Source organism: Hypanus sabinus, chromosome 24 (assembly GCF_030144855.1).
Source record: "Hypanus sabinus isolate sHypSab1 chromosome 24, sHypSab1.hap1, whole genome shotgun sequence".
In the NCBI taxonomy this organism is placed as follows: Eukaryota; Metazoa; Chordata; class Chondrichthyes; order Myliobatiformes; family Dasyatidae; genus Hypanus; species Hypanus sabinus.
This window is the reverse complement of record NC_082729.1, coordinates 555135-576338: the sequence shown is the minus strand read 5'-3', so window position 1 is coordinate 576338 and position 21204 is coordinate 555135. Positions and strand designations below refer to the sequence as shown.

General features: G+C 40.8%; 1 protein-coding gene across 3 annotated transcripts in view; it reads right to left on the bottom strand.

The window, feature by feature from the left end:
* The window catches only part of ccdc28b (coiled-coil domain containing 28B), a 30243-nt gene extending 13711 nt beyond the window's left edge, over positions 1–16532 (bottom strand). The window contains exons 1-4 of one of the 3 annotated variants that reach the window (XM_059949117.1): positions 15716–16532; positions 7165–7338; positions 1417–1577; positions 113–267 (exon numbers count right to left, since the gene is read on the bottom strand). In XM_059949117.1, the coding sequence (XP_059805100.1) occupies positions 113–267; positions 1417–1577; positions 7165–7316 (468 nt within the window). In that variant the 5' untranslated portion in view covers positions 7317–7338; positions 15716–16532. Of the gene's footprint in view, positions 1–112; positions 268–1416; positions 1578–7164; positions 7339–15675 lie in introns of all 3 variants that reach the window. The other 2 variants (XM_059949115.1, XM_059949116.1) reach the window with 2 other exon arrangements.
* Positions 16533–21204: the final 4672 nt, after the last annotated feature.

Here is a 21204-nt window from a genome sequence, read left to right as displayed (position 1 = left end):
TACTCTTTTCCATTGATGCTGCCTGGCCTGCTGAATTGCTCCAGCATTTTGTGTGTGTTGCTACCATTACAAAATATCACATTTGACATCAGAGAAAAAAAGATATACTCACGTTGATCAGAAGCTGTTCAAGATTCCTATCTGATACAACTTTTTTCTGATCCTCAGAGAGCTCCTCCACATGGCTATCCAGGCTGAAGTGTAAATGGGCCATTTTTTCCTGCATCTCTCTCACATGCTCCATCTGTTCAAAGGAGCATTCTTTCCCTAAGATAGATCAAGCAATTTTACAATTGCAAAAATTAACTGCATGAAGTTGAGCAGACTGCAATGCTCTCAGTCCTAATAAAGTTCACTCACATATAAAAACATATACCAAAACTGGGTTAAATTTGACCTGTCGCTTTGAAATGCTGCAAATGGTTTCAATCTGCTTTCACTTCAGTCTATTTAGCTGTGTCACGAAAGTGGATTCATAGATTCAGTCAGGAACAACATTCTGCTACAGATGCAGCTTGTGATAGATGCAAAAAAATTACATGTGGCTGTTTCAATATGTATGGTATTTTCCTTAACTTTATTTCTTTTATACAAAATACCACCTGTGAATGTTCAGGCTCCTGTACCTCCTCCCTGATGGTAGTAAGAAGAGGGCATGTCCTGGATAAATTCTTGACATTTGTGTAGTAGAATGGAGAAGGTAGATGTGTTCTTTTTGGAAAAGAGCATGTTGAGAGGATATATAGGGTATGTTTAAAATGAAGAAGGATATTGATTTCACATAGAAAGAAACTGTTCCCACCAACAGAGGTGTTGCCAACCACGGAACTCCAAATGACAATGCTTGGCAAAGGAATCATAGCTAATACAAGAAAAAGTTCTATTTTAAAAAGTGGTTAAGGTTCTGGGATTCACAGCCAGGGTAGTATACAGATTAAACTGTAGTTCTAAACAGAGGCATACAAGTAGGCAGAGGAAAGAACTTTCAGTCTCTGTAGCAAGTGGCAGGGAGTGGCCTTTTCCAACAACTAGGTTGTTCTCAGAGGCCTCCTCCTCCTCCCGAACCATTTGGCGACCTTAAAGAGAACACCTTCTGACTTTGTGAACTTCAACCAATATTACTGGGTCACTTTCGCAGGACAGATCTCATCACTGCAGGAATCACTTTATTCATTAGACACCAACTCCAAGATAATTATATTCTCCTTTAGGTTAGAATGTCAAAACTACACACTGCTCCAAATGAGATCTTGCCAAAAACCTATACAAGATTAGTTTACCATTGTATTCCATTACCTTATAATAAAAAAAAGCACTTAGCTTCATCAATTGCTTCTTTCTTTTTTCTTGACACATGCTTTCTGCACCTTTAAGTTCGTAATTTTTAAATGTCACATTTTTGTCAACCAAACTTACCAAAAGCTTGTAGTTTCCCAGAGTGAAAATCTTTGAGCAAATGTAACAATCCACATTCCATCTCTCTCACATCAGAGACGTCCGTTAGGAAGCTGTGCTGAACTGAAGTTGGTTTAGACACTTCCACCGGCTCTCGGGGGTTTGCTTTTCCTTTATCTGCTCTGTTTAAATGTCCAAATTATTGTAAATTTAAAGAAAGATGACCTAACAAAGGCAATTGTTTCACACAAATAAATGGCCATTTCTAAATATCATATAGTCACCTCAACACTGCAGCAAATGTGATGTTGGGAGTAAGGTGAAATGGGTCATTATGATCTACATTTTATTCACATCAGTAAGAGGAGATTAAGGACATGCCAGGCCAGATAAGCATTGGTATAAATGAGTGCAACTTCAAGAGAGCAAAAACCAAAATTTGGTAAATTGGGAAATCAGAGAAATAGAGGGAGGAGGTACTGCTTTGGTATTTAAAACTGTTAAATTACTAGACAGTGCACAGAGTGCAGATTTCAAACAGTGTAGAACCCAGAAGTATGATGATACTGGGAAAGTGGTGTCCAAATCTAAACTAAAAACTGGAAGGCAAAACTACATAAAAAGTAATATGATAGCGATATCTGTCAGGATAACAACTGAATGAGTATTTCTAAAAGGTGATAAAAGTTTGTTAGATCAGTTAACACTTCTGGAAAACCTTGCATGTAATAGAAGGCTTCAAAATGGTTAAACCCCAAGGCTGAGATTTCTAATCTCGGAGACAACAGGAGTAAACCCCTGAAAACATGATGGAGGCAATGGATGCCTGCACGATGCACTCCACATTGTGGGTAGCCCACAGCCTTGAGCTCAGAGGAGTAAGGAGGCAGGCATGTAACAGATTAGGGATGTTAGAGTGTTTTTTGGGGTTAGCATATATGTAGCAAATAATTTCAGCAACTGACCTCAGCCACTAGTCTTTAGATTCAAAAATAAATTGTGGATTGAATCTAAAATGCAGCTCTGATAATGGGTTCCTAAAACAGTGAAGCATAGCTAATTGGAAGTCACTACGGTTAACTGGAAGACAAAACAATGCCGATTAAATGTTATTTGAGTGTCTGTCGCGTGGCTGTGAAAAGGGTGGTGTGTAGTTCAAAGGAATCATTAATATGGAATTATATTTGATCTTTCGCATATAAAGTGTCATGTAGTATTGGGTTAGGCAGACCGTCTTCCGAAAGGGTCTCCACCTGATACCTGCTGTATCTCATTTTGTCCAATAAAGAGACTGCTTCATAGCTACCAGGACTTCACTCCAATGACTTTGTTCATGCAACAACAGTGAGAGCCAGATGTGTGATGAGCTCCATCAATGAGTGTAATTATAACACAGTACCAATCAAGTACTGAATCAGAAGACAAGCAGCTCAATGAGGAGCTGAACATGAGGATAAGGTAATACTTTAACCATTTTACTTAAAATAAGAGGAAGGGATAAACAAGCAATTATAGTCCTGTTACTTTACTGCACATTATGGCAAGTATTTGGAATCTATTCCAAGGTCCAGTGTAAAACTTCATTTAGACTCATGAGGCCAATGGAATCCCAAGATCCATAGTTAAATCAGGGGGCTAAAAAAAGTTCACTCTGCTGAGGCCACATTAAGTTCTGCATCCAATCTGACCATGTTCTTGGGGAAGGGTGTCAAGGCCAAGAAAAAGCTCACATCATTTGTTTTTGTTCCTGCACTTAACCTATCCAAATCCCTTTGCAGATACTGAGCTTCCTCACAATATAATTTCATATATAATGTACTACCAGCAAATCTACCAAAAACATACTTAGTAACACACAAAATGCTGGTGGAACTCAGCAGGTCAGGCAGCATCTATGAAAAGGAATAGTTAATATTTCAGGACAGACCCTTCTTCACTACTAAATAATAAGAGCCACAGAAGGGGTCATCAGCATCTTTTGAAGAGATGGGATAGTCAGAGGAAAGCAGCATCTATCATTAAGGTCCTCTACCAGTCAGGTCATGCTCTCTTCCCACTGCTGCCATCAGAGACAAGGTACAGAAGCCTCAAGGTCAGAAAGAGTTATTACCCCTCAACCATCAGGCTCTTGAACCAGAGGGGATAGCTTTACTCACTCCATCACTAAACTATTCCCTCAACATATGGACTTGCTTTCAAAGACTCTTCATCTCATGTTCTAATATTTATTGTTTATTTATTTATCAATCATTATTCTGTATTTATTTTTCTTTTTGTATTTACATAGTTCTTTTGTGCACTGGTTGTTTACCCATCTTGTGTGCAGCTTTCATTGACTATTGCGTTTCTTTGTATTTACCATGAATGCCCACAAGAAATTTACTTTGAATTTTTTCCAAACGGTGGAAATGCCAAACATTAGAGGGCATGGGTTTAAGCTGAGAGGGCAGAGGTTAAAGGAGAATTCTGAGGCAGGTCTAGTAGAAAATGATAGGTGCCTGTCCCTATAACTAAAGCCCTCAGTTGCAGATAACTTCCTGATGAATCTGCTTAGCATGCTCTATATTGCTATCACAAACCTTCCTGCTGTGAGGTGACCAAAATAGTACACAATATTCCAAGTGCAGCCTGACCAATGCCTTGTACAACTGCAACGTGAAGTCTGAACTCTTAATTCTCTTTTTTTCTGTAATTTATTTTTTATAGAAGTTCATCATCAAACAAACATTTCCATAAGATGTATTTCAGACATTGTACATATATATCATATAATCATATATATCACAAACCTCCACAAACTATTTGCCTGAGGTATACACTTATAGAAAAGAGCAGAAAGAAAAAAACAAGCAAAAGGAAAAAAACTGTACAAGTAGGGAGTGATCTTTTTTTTTAACAACATATTCATTGATTTGAGAGAATAAAATCAGGCCTATGAGGCATTATGTAGTTAAACCATTTTTCCCCAGTATGAATCAAACTGTTCCAGCATAACAGCCGTAGAATCATTTCAAGCATGTATAAGGGGTTGTCAAATCTTAAAACACATTCGACTTCATATATTAAAACAAAATGGGAGAAGGAAGGAGGGATAGTTATATCTGAGGAAGAATGGACAATAATATGGAAGTATCAATGAAAATGTACCAGTTCACAGAAATGGAGGGAGTTTAGATGGAAAAACTTGATAGGATATTTTATTACACCCTCTCAGAAATCCCATTATGATAGTAACCTCCCTGTTCGCTGGAGAAATTGTGGAAATCAAAATGCAAATTATCATATTTTTTGGGACTGCCCTGTTATCAAAAACTATTGGAGGGGGATACACAATGCCCTACAAGACATCTTTAAATGTGAAGATGACATTTAAGTGTGAAGAGAGTAAGACCATATATTTTGGATATATGCCTCAAGAATGGTTGAAAAGGGATAAATATATAATGAATATACTGTTGGTGGCTGGTAAAAAGACTCTTACTAGGAAATGATTATCACAGGAGAGCCCAACTTTAAATGCATGAATGGAAATTACAATGAACTCTTAATTCTCAATGCCTCAGCCCATGGGCGAAGCATACCAAATGGCTTCTTCATGACACTATCCATCTGTGCCTACACACAAAGTCCCTTCTAATATACTGTCAGTATTAGGCATCCCAAAATGAATTACCCCACACTTGTCTGGATTAAAATCCAACTGCCAATGGCCAACTGAACTATATCCTTGTCTTTGCACACCCTTTATAAACATTTTTCTAATCAATGTTTTTCAATTCAAGTTTAGAATGTGGATATTGGTTACAAAATTACATTTGTTACCTATTCTAATTTCCTTTGAGAAGCTGCTGGTGAACATCCTCAAATCTCCACTCTGTTTCTTGTGAAGGGATCTCAGAATCTCACTGGGAGAGAATTCCAAGCTTAATAACCATGGCAGAAAAATGAATATTTCCATTTAAAATTGGAAGTTAAACTCTTTGCAACAGTGCAGACTATTATCTAAATGGGGGAGAAGGTTCAAACATCAGAGGTGCAGAGAGACTTGGGAGTCCTCGTGTAAGACACCCAAAAGGTTAATTCACAGGTTGAGTCTGTGGGTAAAGCAGGCAAATGCAATGTTGGCATTTATTTAAAGGGGAATAGAATATAAAAGCAAGGAGATAATGTTGAGGCTTTATAAGACACTAGTCAGGCCACACTTGGAGTATTGTCAACAGCTTTGGGCCCCTCATCTCAGAAAGGATGTGCTGTCATTGCAGAGAGTTCAGAGGAGGTCCACGAGCATGATTCCAGGAATGAAAGGGTTAACATATGGGAAACATTTGGCAGCTTTGGGCCTGTACTCACTGGAATTTAGAAGAATGCGGGGTGGGGGGAGACCTTCATTGAAACCTACCAAAATCTGAAAGGACGAGAAAGGGTGGATGTGAAGAGGATGTTTCCTACAGTGAGGGTATCCAGAACTAGAGGGCAGAGCCTGAAAGTTGAGGGGCAACCTTTTAGAATAGAGGCAAGGAGGAATTTTTTTAGCCAAAGAGTAGTGAATCTGTGGAATGCTCTGCCAGACTGCAGTGGGTATATTTAAGGCAGAAGTGCCTCATCAGTTAGGGCATCAAAGGATATGGTGAGAAGGCAGGTTTATGGGGTTCAGAGGGATCCAGAATCAGCCCTGATGGAATGGCAGAGCAGACTTGATGGGCTGAATGGCCTATTTCTGCTCCTATGTCTTATGGTCTTATTACAATCACCTTTCCACAGAAAATCTTTCTCATTTTACAAGGTCATTAATTAATTCTGTCTCATCACACATGGCCAGATCTTAGACTGTTCATTGATGGACTCTGTAACATATGGTCCAAGGAACTATTACAAATGCATTGTGAGCTTATCTTCGAGGCTAAAAAATTCCCATAATTATTGTTTTAGTAATTATTTCTTTTCACATAATAACTTGTCTAGCAAATCCAAAACTATTCCCACAGAAGATTTCTGTCTCTTGGTGTTTCTAATCTCCACACTGAACTTGCTGACCATCTGAGCCAAGATCCTTTCTCAATAGTTTTAATGTAATCCTTTATTACAGGAGCTTCTCACGCTCCCATCACCACTTTCTAATTGCCTATTCTTCGGAAGTGTCAAATACCACGGAATGTTCATTTCATCATTGTGGCTACCGTAAATCGTGCTGACCACACTGAGTCTCTCTCTTTGTTTATTTTCCTATTTCATCTGTATTGCTATTGTTGCTTCATGCATTTAAATAAAGAGTCTTTAGTTTTAACTTTCTTGTTGGTTGTACTTTCTGTCACAGAGTTCACCATTATCCATTGCCTCATCTTTTTGTTAAATTTCTAACATTCCCCTTAACTAAGCCCTTTCTCCCACTGTTCATCTTTAAGGCTCATTTACAATAATTGTAAATCAATTTCTTTACATGCTGGTCTCAGTTTGCTTCAGCTAAAACTTGTCCTTTTGATCTTCTCCCTTTCTTCAGTCCTAGTGCATCCTCATGAATTAGAAGCCTTTTTCCGACAACAATCCTTGAAGCACACGTTCAATGGTGATCTATTTGATTCTAAGCCAAATTGTTCACAGCTCATGTGTGCTTCTGCTTTACCAAGTTTACTTGCTAATGTATTAAAGTGCCAAGTGTGGTGAGAAATCAAATGTGAATGTAAAGTTGGATGGAACAAATTGCACACAAAAAAATACACTTCACAGTGAAAATCAAATTATGTTCAAAACTTCTGCTAAGTCAGTACCAACCTTTTCAATGTGGATTTAAGTTTTGGTGAAGAAGGCTGGGGTGAAGCCGTAGAGAAAGCTGTGGCCATGTGGGCTGACACTGGAGATCTCCCCAGCTTGCTGTGCTGGTACAAGGTCACCTTTGGACTTGCTGGCTTCAGTCTTTCTTCCATTCTTAGATGTTTCACTTTTCCACTATGGTAAATCAAAATAAACCAGCTTAACAAACTCGTCCTTTTAAGCCTTTACCGGACATTGAGATTTATTTTCATAGAGATGGTTAATGCATTCGTTAATATACATTTCATTATTTCACAACATATTAAACCTGATTCTGATTATTTAAGTATTTACAGTTCTGCCAACAGAACTAAACACAGCTGCAAACTGGTAAATTAATGGCATTAGTAAACACACCACCACTGGTAAATGCCACAATGGGAAAATGTACCATCACTGGGAAAACGTACTGTCATTTGTTAATTCCTCTATTATTATTCCACATACTGAGGTAAACTGAAAGGATGGCTTGTTTCTCTAGCCATCCAAATGGATTATTTCATCACGTCAGTGAATCAAATCAGTACAAGGGAAAAGAACAATGCACAGTACAGTGTGATGGTTACAGAGGAAATGCAGTACAGACAGGCAAATAAGATGCAAAATCATAAGGTGGATTGCGAGTTCAAGAGTCCTACAAGGAAACTGTTCATTAGTCTTATAACAGTGGGATAGAAAACATATAACAGTACATGGTTTCAGACTTTCGTATATTCTACCTAATGGGAGAGGGAGAAAAGAGAATGTCCAAGGTTAATTATGCAGGCCACTTTACCAAGGCAGTAAGAAGTGTCAGTAGAGTCAATGGAGAGGAGGCTGGTTTCTGTAATGTGTTGAGCTTTGACCACAACTCTCTGTAGTTTCTTGTGGTCTTGGGCAGAACACGGGCCATACCAAGCTGTGAAAACGTGTGCACGACCCCGCTTCCCAAAGTCAACAACCAGCTCCTTTGTTTGCTTTCATTGAAATGTCGCTGTCATCACACCATGCCTGTTATTCAGCCTACTACAGTAGTATCATATAAAAACATAGATGGAATCTGGCCAATTCTTTCAGGAAGTTAACGGTTTTGAAAAGAAAATGTGGGATATAGGTCATTTAGGTAGTTAACGGAGCACCAATGGATGGAATTCAATACCAACAAAAAGTAATATAGTTTGGAAAGTCAGATTCTCGTAGACATGCAGAGTACATGGCAAGGACCTTTGGTGTTCATAGCTCTCTGAAAATGGTAACACAGGTGAAAGCAAACATTGTGTTTGCCTTCTCAGGCACTAAGAAAATTGCGTACAGTACTGGTTGCCACTCTATAGGAAGGATGAGAGGGCACTACACCACAGAAATAGATCCTTCTGCCCACCTCACCTGTGCCAAATTATTATTCCGCCTAGTCCCATTAACCCAAACCTGGTCCGTGGGTCTCCATACCCTTCTGTACTCATACTTATCCCAATTTCTCGTAAATGTTGCAATCAAACCCACATATTCTACAGCTCTTTCCACATTCTCACCACCCTCTCAGTGGATTTGAAGGGATTCACCAGGATGCACACTCGCACCACCCTGAGTGAAGGTGTGGTTTACCAGGATGCACACTCACACCACCCTCCGAGTGAGAGCGCGCAGAGATTCACCAAGGTGTTGCTTGGAATGGAGGGCTGTAGCTATAAGGAGGGATGAGAAGGGTTTACGCTTATTAAGATGCAAGAGTCTGAGGGGTGACCTTAGAGGTTTACAAAATTATGGCATAGATTGGAAAGATAGCCTTTTTCCTGGGACAGGAAAATCTTGATCTAGAGGCAGAGATTTAAGGGTAAAGTGGCGATCTGAGGAGTATGTTTTCCACACAGAGGTTGGTGAATATCTGGCTATGAGTTTCCAGGGGTGGTGGCGGAAGCAGATAAAATTACAAAATAAAATGCTGGAAGAACTCAGGTCAGGCAAAACCCATTGAAATTAGTAACAGTCGATGTTTCGGGCCAAGACCCTTCATCAGTACTGGAAAGGAAGGGGGAAGGTGCCAAAAATAAGAGGGTGGGGGAGGGGAAGGAGATTGAAGAGTCAGAGATCACAGAGGGGGAGCAGTGAGAGAGGGTCTCACAGAGGGCAGCAGAGGGGGAGCAGTGAGAGAGGGTCTCACAGAGGTCAAAGAGTCAGAAATCACAGAGGGGGAGCAGTGAGAGAGGGTCTCACAAAGGGGAGCAGTGAGAGAAGATCTTACTTCTTACTGAAATGAAAGACCATAGGGCCATAAGATATAAAAGCAGAATTAGCTCATTTAGTCCATCTAGTCTGCTCTGCCATTTCATCATGGTTGATCCAATGTTCCTCTAAGTCCTAATCTCCTGCCTTCTCACTATATGCCCTGACCAATCAAGAATCTGTCAACCTTTGCCTTAAATATACATAAAGACTTGGCCTCCTCAACTGCCTGTGGCAAAGAATGCCACAGATTCACCACTCTCTGACTAAAGAAATTCCTCATTTCCATTCTAAAAGGACAACCCTCTATACTGTGACTGTGTCCTCTGGTCTTAGACTCTCCCACCATAGGAAACATACTCTCCACATCCACTCCAGCAATGCTTTTCACTATTTGATGGGTTTCCAATGAGGTCACCTCTAATTCTTCTGAATTCTTGTGAATACAGGCCTAGAGCCATCAAACACTGTTCATTTGACAAGCTATTCAATCCTGGAATCATTTCTGTGAACCTAATTTCAACCCTCTCCAGTTTCAGCACATCCTTTCAAAGTTAAGGGGTCCAAACTATTCACAATACTCCAAGTGAGGCTTCACCAGTGCTTTATAAAGTCTCAACCTTACATCCTTGCTTTTATATTCTAGTCCTCTTGAAATGAACATCAACATTGCATTTGCCTTCCTCACCAAACTCAACCTGCAAATTAACCTTTAGGGATACTGCACAAGGGCTTCCAAGTACCTTTGCACCTCAGTTTTTTGTTATTTTCTCTCACTTTAAAAAATAGTCAACCCTTTCATTTCTTCGCCCCAAGTGCATGAACGTACACTTCCCAATACTATTTTCCATCTTCCACTTCTTTGCCCATTTTCCTAATCTGTCCAAGTCCTTATGTACCCCCTCTATATCCTCAAAATATCTACATCTCCACCTATCTTCATATCATCTGCAAACTTTGCAACAAAGCCATCAGTTCCATTGTCCAAATCATTGACATAAAATGTAAAAAGAATCTGTCCAAAACAGTCCCCTTTGGAACTCCACTAATCACCGGCAGCCAACCAAAAAAAGGCTCCTTTTATTTCTGCTTTGCCCCCAGTCAATCAGCCACTACTTTATCCAAGCTAGGATATTTCCTGTAATACCATGGGATCATAGCTTGTTAAGGAGCCTCATGTGTGGCACCTTGTCAAAAGCCTTCTAAAAATCCAAGTATTCAACATCAATCAATTCTCTTCTGTCTATCATACTTGTCATTTCTTCGAAGTATTCCAGCAGATTTCTCACAGTTTTCCCTTAAGGAAACCATGGTGACCACGGCCTATTTTATCATGTGCTTCCAAGTACCCTGAGACCTCATCCTTAATAACCAACTTCAACATCTTCCCAACTAATGAGGTCAGACTAACTGGCCTATAGTTTCCTTTCTTCCACCTCTCTCCCTTCTTGAAGAGTGGAGTGACATTTACAATCTTCCAGTCTTCCAAAAGCATTTCAGAATCTAGTGATTCTTGAAAGATCATTACTAATGCCTTCACAATCTTTTCAGCCACCTCTTTCAGAACCTTGAGGTGTACAGATGACTTATCTACCTTAAGACATTTCAGTTTCCCAAGAACTTTCTCTCTAGAAATGGTAACTTCACACACTTCTTGACCCCTGACACCTGAAACTTCCACCATATTGCAAGTGTTTGCCACACTGAAGACTGATGCAAAACACTTATTCAGTTTTGTCTTCCATTTCTTTGCCTATCATTACTAACTCTCCAGCGTTGTTTTCTAGCAGTCCAATATCTACTCTTGCCTCTCTTTTATACTATGTATCTGAACTTTTGGTATCCTCTTTAACATTATTGGTTAACTTGCTTTCAGATACCATCTTTACCTTCTTAATTACTTTTTTTGTTGCCCTGTTGGTTTTTAAAAGCTTCCCAATCCTCCAATTTCCTACTACTCTTTGCTCTATTATATGCCCCCTCTTTGGATTGTATGGTGGCTTTGACTTCAACTTCTCGTCAGCCACGGTTGTGTCATCTTGCTTTTCGAATACTTCTTCCTCTTTGGAATGTACTGTATATATTCTGTGCTTTCCGAATTGCTTCCAGAAATTCCAGCCTTTGCTGCTCTGCCATCATCCATGCCAGTACTATTCATTTTTTGCCAAGTGAGCAACGCAACCCCCTCTGCCTGCCTGTCCTTTTGATACAATGGACAGTAAGCTCCCAGCTATAATTTCATTTCAGCCATGATTCAAGTGATGCCAACCTATAACTGTGCTACAAGTTCATCTACCATATTCCATATACTGCATGCACTCAAATATAACACCTTCAGTCCTGCATTCACCCTTTTCAATTTTGTCTGCCCTCTACATTCCACCTCATCCTGTTGAATGTGACCCTGCCCCATCAACAGCTTCTCACTAGAAAGAAGCAGAGACCACAAAAGGGGAGCAGTGTGAAAGGGTCTCATTGAGGTCAAGGTGTCAGAAGGCAGCATAGATTGCAGAGGGGTAACAGTGAGGGAGGGTGTCACTGAACTCCCAAAGAGATTTAAACTACTGCAGGGTAGGCAAAACTCAAAAGAAACTTTGCTGTATGTTGCTGCAGATTTCCAGTATCTGCATAATTTCATGTTTACAATTACAACACTGTAAAGGAGAGGTGCCTGGGCAGGAGCAGAGTAGAGAATATGCACAAATGGAATGAGTGTAAGCAGTTAGCATGGACAAGCTGGGACAAGGGTCCCACTTCTCCGCTGTAAATTCATGATATATAATGCAGGTGAGTATATTCTCAGATTGATTTTTTTTTAATTTATCACATCAATTGTAGACTTCAGAAAGGGTATAGTGAGGGAACACACACCAGTCCTCAGAAGGATCTGAAGTGGAAAGTGTGAGAAATTTCAAGTTCCTGGGTGTCAATATCTGAGGATCTAACCTCATCCCAACATATCAATGTAATTAAAAAGAAGGCATGACAGCAGCTGCATTTCATTAGGAGTTTGAAAAATTTGGTATGTTGCTTGCAAATTTCTACAGATATTCTGTGGAGAGCATTCTAACTGGCTGCATCACCATTTGGTATCGTGAGGGGGGTGGCAGGGGCTACTGCACAGGATTGAAAGAAGCTGTAGGAAGTTGTAAATTCAGACAGCTCTATCATGGACACTAACCTCCCCAGCATTCAGGACATCTTCAAGGAGCGATGCCTCAAAATGGTGGCATCATTAAGGAGCCCCATCACACAGGACATGCTGTCATCATTGCTACCATCAGGAAGGAAGTACAGAGCCTGAGGTGAAGGCACACACTCAACAATTCAGGAACACTCTGCCATCTGATTTCTGAATGGACATTGAATCCATGAACACACACACTTACTGAAATTCAGTTTTTTTTCTTCTATTACTACACATTGCAATGTAATGCTGCTGCAAAGACAAGTTTCATGTCATGCAGTATGCCAGTGATATTAAAACTAATTCTGAAACACACAGTGACTAGCATTAGGAATGTCTTAAACTGGCAATGAAGAATGATTATAAAATCCTTACTTCAGTTACAGGACAAATGCTGAGATGATTTGAGGTGTATTTGCATCTGTTTTATATTTGTTTTCTCATTCCCTAACTGTACATATCAATCTGCCAGGCAGAATGCTCTGAGAGCAGTGCAATCACCTCCACTGCTAACTCACTCCATCAGAGATACTCACCTTTCGTCCTCTGCAACCCTAACCTGTTTTCTCTCTTTTGCAGTTCCAATAAATAATGCTCTGAAGGGTACTCCCTTCACAGACGCTGCTCGACCACTTTCCAACATGTTCTGTTACATTGCTATATATTTCTGTCAAATGCTTTGTAAATGATGTGCAGAAAGAAAGTCATGATAAGCTAAGGTTACAAAGCAGGGATCAGTGACAAGTGCAAGCCTGCTCTCAAGACCACTCTGTCTTATGGTCACAATGCAGGGAGAGTTAGTGGAAAAGCATTGTGAGGTTACTGGTGAAGAATGGGTGAATTCCAATGTCTTTTGGTCTTATGGAGCAGCTCAGGCTGTGCTGCTTGTACACTGAGTGCAGTGAATGCCTTACAGGTACAACTCATAAGAAGATAGTACCAACGAACAATGTTGCCAAAGACGACATCCTCAGGGTGGTTTATGAAGGCAACTCCTTTCACTTCTTTTACACCTTTATATTTCAGACATGGTTCTGCTACAATTAGAGCCAGTTATCTATATTCTAGCAGTGTGATTTCGAGCTGGTCGGGCGATCTGGCATTTAGTTGTCTCTGAGAGTGTTCCGCAAGGCTGCGACCAAAACTTGTGGCATGGAAGCCAGGAAGCCAGGAGATGGGATGTGACCCATGATCAACTCCATCCCTCATCGATCTTGCCAAGGAAGATTAAAACCATTGAGACGGGTACAGAAGGCTAGTTGAGTGTTCAGCACCATCTACCAGCCTCTCACTTGCTGCTGCTGGTGAATGTATGACAGTTTCTCAATGCTCCCAACAGAAGGTCCTTCAGTTGGATTGATCTCTCTCCCCCTCAAACGCCGGCTGACAGTACCAGAACAATGTTTAATCAGTGCGGATTTAGACTGGGATTCTACTTCCGGTTTATTATGTGTTCTAGTTTCTAGCTCTAGTTCCAGTCACTCTTTTTTGTTAGTATTTTTGGGCAACTTTTGAATCAGGGTGGCCTGCAGATAACAAACAGTGAGTTTAACTGTAGTTTTGCAGCATTTATATTTTGTTTTTGATCGATTTTTTGGCTGACATTTGTGCTATTTCTATTGTGCATGGGGGGAGGTGTAGAGATTTACTTTTTTCTTTGAGTAGGTTGATTCCATGGTTGTGCTTTGTTTCGCGACTGTCTGAGAAGCCAAATTTCAGCAATGTGTACTGCATACGTAATTTGATAATAAATGAATGTACTTTGAATTGAATCTTTGAAAGGGCCAGATTGTGCTGCTTGAACATTGACTGAGTGCCGCCACTGTCTGTACGGGTACAATACTAATGGGAAGGGCCGGACTTTGCTGTTATCTACTGACTGAGTGCATTGACTGACTGTACAGGAACAATTCTGTAACAGAAAAATAATGCTTCATTCATGAAATGCTGGAACAGCACATGGTTACACATCAGGATCTTTGATCACTGCTGTGCTGAATTGACGGAGTCCACTCCAATCAAATTACATCTTCCTGAACAATGATTCTCATAATTGTAGCTGCTAAAGAACACGCTTCAACTAACCCTGAACAAGGTCAGCAAATCAGAAACACAAGAGATTTTGCAGATGCTGGAAATCCAAAGCAACAGACACATACTGCTGGAGGAAATCAGCAGGTCAGGCAGCATCTATAGAAATGAATAAATAGTTGACAATTAAGGCCACAACCCTTCATCAGGTCCTGTCCTGATAAAGAGCCTTGGCTCAAAATGTGGACCTTTTTCCCCTGCCTGCCCTAATGAGTACCTCCTACTCTGGAAGGTCAGTTTATTTTTCCTAGTAGCGGTGCTGGGAGAGCAATTGGTAGAATAAAGAGAATCTCTCAAATAGTGGAGTTGGGGGCCAGTTATGCTTGTCTAATGTGTTGATAAAAGAAAACATTTCTAAGCTGAAATGTAAGTTAATTTCTCTCTTTCTTTGCTCCCAGGTACTCACAAAGTGTCTGGGACCCCAAACATGAATGGTTTCTCTTTCCACAGAGGCTACCTGATCATCAACAATGATTTTCCTATTTTTTAAACCACTTCTCCCCATCCACAACAATCCTGCTAGTGGGTGGCCAATACACAAGGTATTAGTCCAAAGTGTGATATACCCAAAATGCTGGAGGAACTCAGCAGGTGAGGCAGCATCTACAAAAATAGATCGTTAGTCAATAGTTCAGGCCAAGACATCAGGGTTGCACGTGATGTGATGTGCCTAAGTGGTAAATCACGAAATCATCCCCAATTCCAGACTGGGTACTGAACTCTCCAACTTCGGGTTACTAGCTGTTTCTGTATCAAAACTGGCCTTGGCTGCTAATAATTATTTCGGATTTTTAAGTACTTTTTGTCTCTAGTCTATTAGCACCACATAACACAGAGAAAAAAGTTAACTGATTTTAATTGTCTCCAAACTAACTTGATAGATTAGTTGTTTTCTTCGCAGACGCTGACCGACCTACTGCGTGTTTTCTTATGTCATTTCAATTTGGGATTTCCATTTTGAGACACTCAGTCAGGACTCACCCACCCCTCACCTTCTCTCTCACACACTTCCGCGACGGGTCACGAACCTACAATGCGAACTCTGCTTCTCTCTTCGCAGACGCTGTCCGACCAGCCGAGTGTTTCCAGCATCTTACGCTGTTATCACCGTTAGGATCGTCGTCCCTGATACCGAGTGCCGCCCATTTCAAGTGAAAACTGACTGTCTCAATTTACTTCATTTCTTGAATAATAAAGGGCATTTAAATCATCCACATCGCCCAATGTCTTCCAAAACACACTCTCACTGCTGTCCGGCTCCGTACACAAAACTCGAACCTTTACCGGGAGCCAAAACGACGCATCGCAGCTGGAAACAATGTAATCCGACAAGGGCGGAGCAAACGCCCGCCAATCACCGACTGGGACCAATGGAATGATCGTCCCGCCTCAGCGTTCTACGTCACCGTGACCGTCATTGATATGCGGCCACGTCGCGTCCCGGATGAGGAAGCAGAAATAGCTGCTTTACCAGGGACTGGGTGGGGCGGCGATCGGACGGACTAGAGCTGAAAGCAGGAAATTCGAACTAGCAGAGTGGGCACAGACTGGTGGGGCCGAAGGGCTTGTATCCGTACGTTTCATGTTCTATACATCAACCTGAGCCAATCTTAGGACATCCAGCCTAAATGCCCCAAACGTTATTATCTGCATCACCATCATCCCTGGCAGCACGTTCCACACTAAGTACTACTCCCCGCGTATCCCTTTAAACTTTACCCCATCTCATCTTAAATACATGCCCTCTCGTGTTTAAGACTTACATCCCAGGAAAAAGACTATTTAATACCTTTCATAATTTTATACACCCCTCTATTTCCAGAGAAAACATCCAAAAATTATCCTTTTAGCTAATACTCTCTAATTCATAAAAACACAAAATGCTGGCAGAACTCATCAGGCCAGACAGCATCTATGGGAGGAGGTAGTGACGACGTTTCGGGCCGAAAAGCTTCATCAGGAGTGAAGTAACATGGGATGGTCGAGGTGGGGGGGTGGAATAAGAAGTAGGGGGAGGGATGAAGTTGAGAGCTGGAAAGTGATAGGCTGAAGGGAAATGGAATAGGGGAAGGTGGAGAATTATGGGAAATAAAAGAGAAAGAAAGGTGGGGGTGGGCGAGATTATAGTGAGGGGAGAAAAAAAAGAGAACCAGACTAAAATTATAGATAGGGATGGGGTAAGGGGGAGGGGCAGGGGTATCAACGGAGGTCTGAGTTGGATGTTCATGCCGGCAGGTAGGAGGCTACCTAGGTAGGAGATAAGGTATTGCTCCATCAACCTGCGTGTGGCCTTAACTCTGCCTTCAACTCTGTCCTCATTGATTTTTCGTTTACTTCTGAATTCTGAGAAATCACAAAATTGAAGACACAGGGAGGAGTCATTTAGAGTTTTTTCATTTATTTTGTGAATTACAGATACCCGAATGAAATCCCACCTTTGGTTACTGGGTCCAAATTCTGCAAGATCCAAGTGTACAAGTACATAGTATGTATAGAAGTTTAAATATTGAGGATGTGTGTCCACTACACGTTCGGGAAATGAGTTCCATACAGTTCATGTCAAGATTGAAAGAAAAAATCTTCATCTCTTTACTAATGCACCATTTTCTATCTGTGGCTCTTGGTTTATGATTCTTCACTAGGTATACATGGGTCCTTCCTATCTACACTTCCAAATCTTCATAACTTGTGTAACTCAATTAAGTCTCCACTGTTTGAAAGCAAATATTCCTTGGTTTCAAATCTTTCCTCACAGTCAGTTTTCCAGTGATGACAATTTCATTAATCAGAAGATACTTCAGGATTTACAGAAGTTGCTTTCTGTTGTGAATTTACAAATAGTATTAACCACTGTAGATTGCATTGTAGGTCCTTGTGGTTAAAGCCTCCCTCACCTTCTCCCGTATAATCACAGCCCTGGAGATGCACTTCAACCTCTGGGACACATATACCAAAGGTTTCTCTGTTATTTCATATTGTTCAATTTCTTCCCATTCATTCATTTTTTCACCCTTGTGTGTCCCCAAATCCATCACCCTCACACATCACCAAATTCAATTCTATCTGAATTTAACAAACCTGTAAGCTTTTCTTCTTATTGGTCCAGCACAACATTGTGGGCTGAAAGGCCTATTCCTGTGCTGTACTGTTCAATGTTTTGAAAAACACCACATGTAAACTTCTTTATTACACCTTCACCCCCTGCCCTTAGGTTGAAGTTATTAATACCCAGTTTTAGAAAATCAGCTGAACACCGAGCTCTGTAGAACCCCTCTAGTAATACTCCTTCAACCACAAAGATGCTCATTAATCATTACCCAATTTTGCACAAATATCAGACCCTCAATTCCAAAGGCCTTTCCTTTATTTGATATCAATGCCATCTACAAATTTGCTGATGACACATCCATTGTTAGCAGAATCCCAGATGGAGATGAGAGGGCATACAGGTGTGAGATATACCAGCTAGTTGAGTGGTGTCACAGCAACAAACTTGCACTCAACGTCAATAAGACAAAAGAGACAATCGTGGACTTCATAAAGGGTAAGACAAGGAAACACGAGCCAATCCTCAAAGGATCAGAGGTAGAGAGAGAGTGAGCAATTTCAGCTTCCTGGGTGTCAAGATCTCTGAGGATCTAACCTGGTCACAGCTATTGATGCAGCTATAAAGGAGGCAAGACAGCAGCTATATTTCATTAGGAGTTTAAGATTTGGTTTGTCACCTAAAATACTCAAAAACTTCTACAAGTATACAATGGAGAGCATTCTGCCAGGTCGCTGTCTGATATTAGGAGGAGGGGGCTACTGCATAGGATTAAAGCAAGCTGCAGAGAGTTGTAAATATAGTCAGCTCCCTCATGTACATTAGCCTCTATTATCCAGACACCTTCAAGGAGCAGCATCTCAAAAAAGCAGTTTCCATTATTAAGGACCCCCATCACCCAGAACATGCCCTCTTCTCATTCTTACCATCAGGAAGCCTGAAGACACACATTCAACAATTCAGAAACAGCTTCTTCCCCTCTACCATCCAATTTCTAAATGGGCATTGAACCCATGAGCACCACCTCACTGCATTAATTTCAGTTTCTGCACTACTTAATTTAACTATTTACTACACATATAAATACTGTAATGCAGCTTTTGTTTTTCTATATTTATCATGTATTGCACTACTGCTAAGTTAATAAATTTCATCGCATATGCCGGTAATATTAAACCTGCTTCTGATTCTGTCACGTGAGGATTTGTTACTCACATTCCATCTTCACTTAACCAATCCATGCCCACTATTCCCAAGAATTTAGAAATATAGAAAGCCGACAGCACAATACAGGCCCTTCAGCCCACAAAGTTGTGCCGAACATGACCCTACCTCCGAAATTACTAGGCTTACCTATAGCCCTCAATTTTACTAAGCTACATGTACCTATTTAAAAGTATCTTAAAAGACTTCATATCCATCTCCACCACCATTGCCAGCAGCCCATTCCACGCACTCAACACTCTGAGTAAAAAACTTACCCCTGACATCTCCTCTGTACCTACTCCCCAGCACCTTAAACCTGTGTCCTCTTGTGGCAGCCATTTCAGCCCTGGGAAAAAGCCTCTGACTATCCACATGATCAATGCCTCTCATCATCTTGTACACCTCTATCAGGTCACCTCTCATCCTCCTTCACTTCAAGGAGAAAAGGCTGAGTACACTCAACCTATTCTCATAAGGCATGCTCCCCAATCCAGGCAACATCCTTGTAAATCTCCTCTGCACCCTTTCTATGGCTTCCACATCCTTTCTGTAGTGAAGCAACCAGAACTGAACACAGTACACCAAGCGGGGTACTATATAGCTGTGACATTACCTCTCAGCTCCTAAATTCAATTCCACAATTGATGAAGGCCAATACATCATATGCCTTAACCACAGAGTCAACCTGTGCAGCTGCTTCAAGCATCCTATGGGCTCGGACCCCAAGATCCCTCTGATCCTCCACACTGCCAAGAGTCTTACTATTAATACTGTATTCTGCCATTATATTTGACCTACCAAAATGAACCACTTCACGCTTATCTGGGTTGAACTCCATCTGCCATTTCTCAGCCCAGTTTTTCATCCTATCAATGTCCCGCTGTAACCTCTGACAGCCCTCCACACTATCCACAACACCCTCAACCTTTATGTCATCAGCAAACTTACTAACCCACCCTCCACTTCCTCATCCAGGTCATTTATAAAAATCACAGACAGTAAGGGTCCCAGAACAGATCCCTGAGGCACTCCACCGGCGACCAACCTCCATGCAGAATATGACCCGTCCACAAACACTCTTTGCCTTCTGTGGGCAAGCCAGTTCTGGATCCCCTTGGATCCTATGCTTTCTTACTTTCTCAGTAAGCCTTACATGGGGTACCTTATCAAATGCCTTGCTGAAATCCAAATACACTACCTCTACTGCTCTTCCTTCATCAATGTGTTTACACACATCCTCAAAAAAATTCAATCAGGCTCGTAAGGCACAACCTGCCCTTGACAAAACCATGCCGACTATTCCTAATCATATTAAACCTCTCCAAATGTTCATAAATCCTGCCTCTCAGGATCTTCTCCTTCAACTTACCAACCAGAGGTAAGACTCACTGGTCTATAATTTCCTGGGCTATCTCTAATCCTTCTCTTGAATAAAGTAATAACATCTGCAACCCTCCAATCCTCCGGAACCTCTCCCATCCCCAATGATGATGTAAAGATCATCGCCAGAGGCTCAGCCATCTCCTCCCTCACCTCCCACAGTAGCCTAAGGTACATTTTGTTTGGTCCCGGTGACTTAACCAACTTGATGCTTTCCAAAAGCTCCAGCATATCCTCTTTCTTAATATCTACATTAGGCCTTAATACAATGACATCTTTCCACCATGTTAACCACCCAGTCTGTTTGGTAATGGTACTCCACTGCAGCAACTCACTCTTCTAAACTCATCATAATTAACTGAGATTTCCAAATGAGCCTTATGAAACGGATGGTAATTAAAATGATTTTAGGGCTCTGAGGTCAAGGTTTATGAAATAAATCTAAGCATATTGGTGCAATCAATCTTCCATTTTACTAGGCAAAACAAAATTAAACTTGTGACAGTTATTTTTATTTGTTATTGCACATTAAGTCCAATCTCTTCAATTAAAATGTTCACAATAATCAATGTTTCAATTGAATAATACTTAAAGACAAACATTGTCGGAGTGGAGATTTCACTGGATAACTTATTAACAAAGATAATGTAAATTACCTAATACTAAACTGACATCACAATTATTTCCCAGCCTCCACAAAATGTTTTAATTAATACACGCTCATTTTGTCAAGAAACAGGATTATTGCAACAGGAAAGCTGATTATTTACAATTGCTGCAGAAAGTAAAGGGCTTTCAAAAAATATACAGTCTTCAAACAACATATGATATTGAACTACATTATACTCCAATTTAGGAACCATTTTCTAAACACAAGGAAACAATTTCT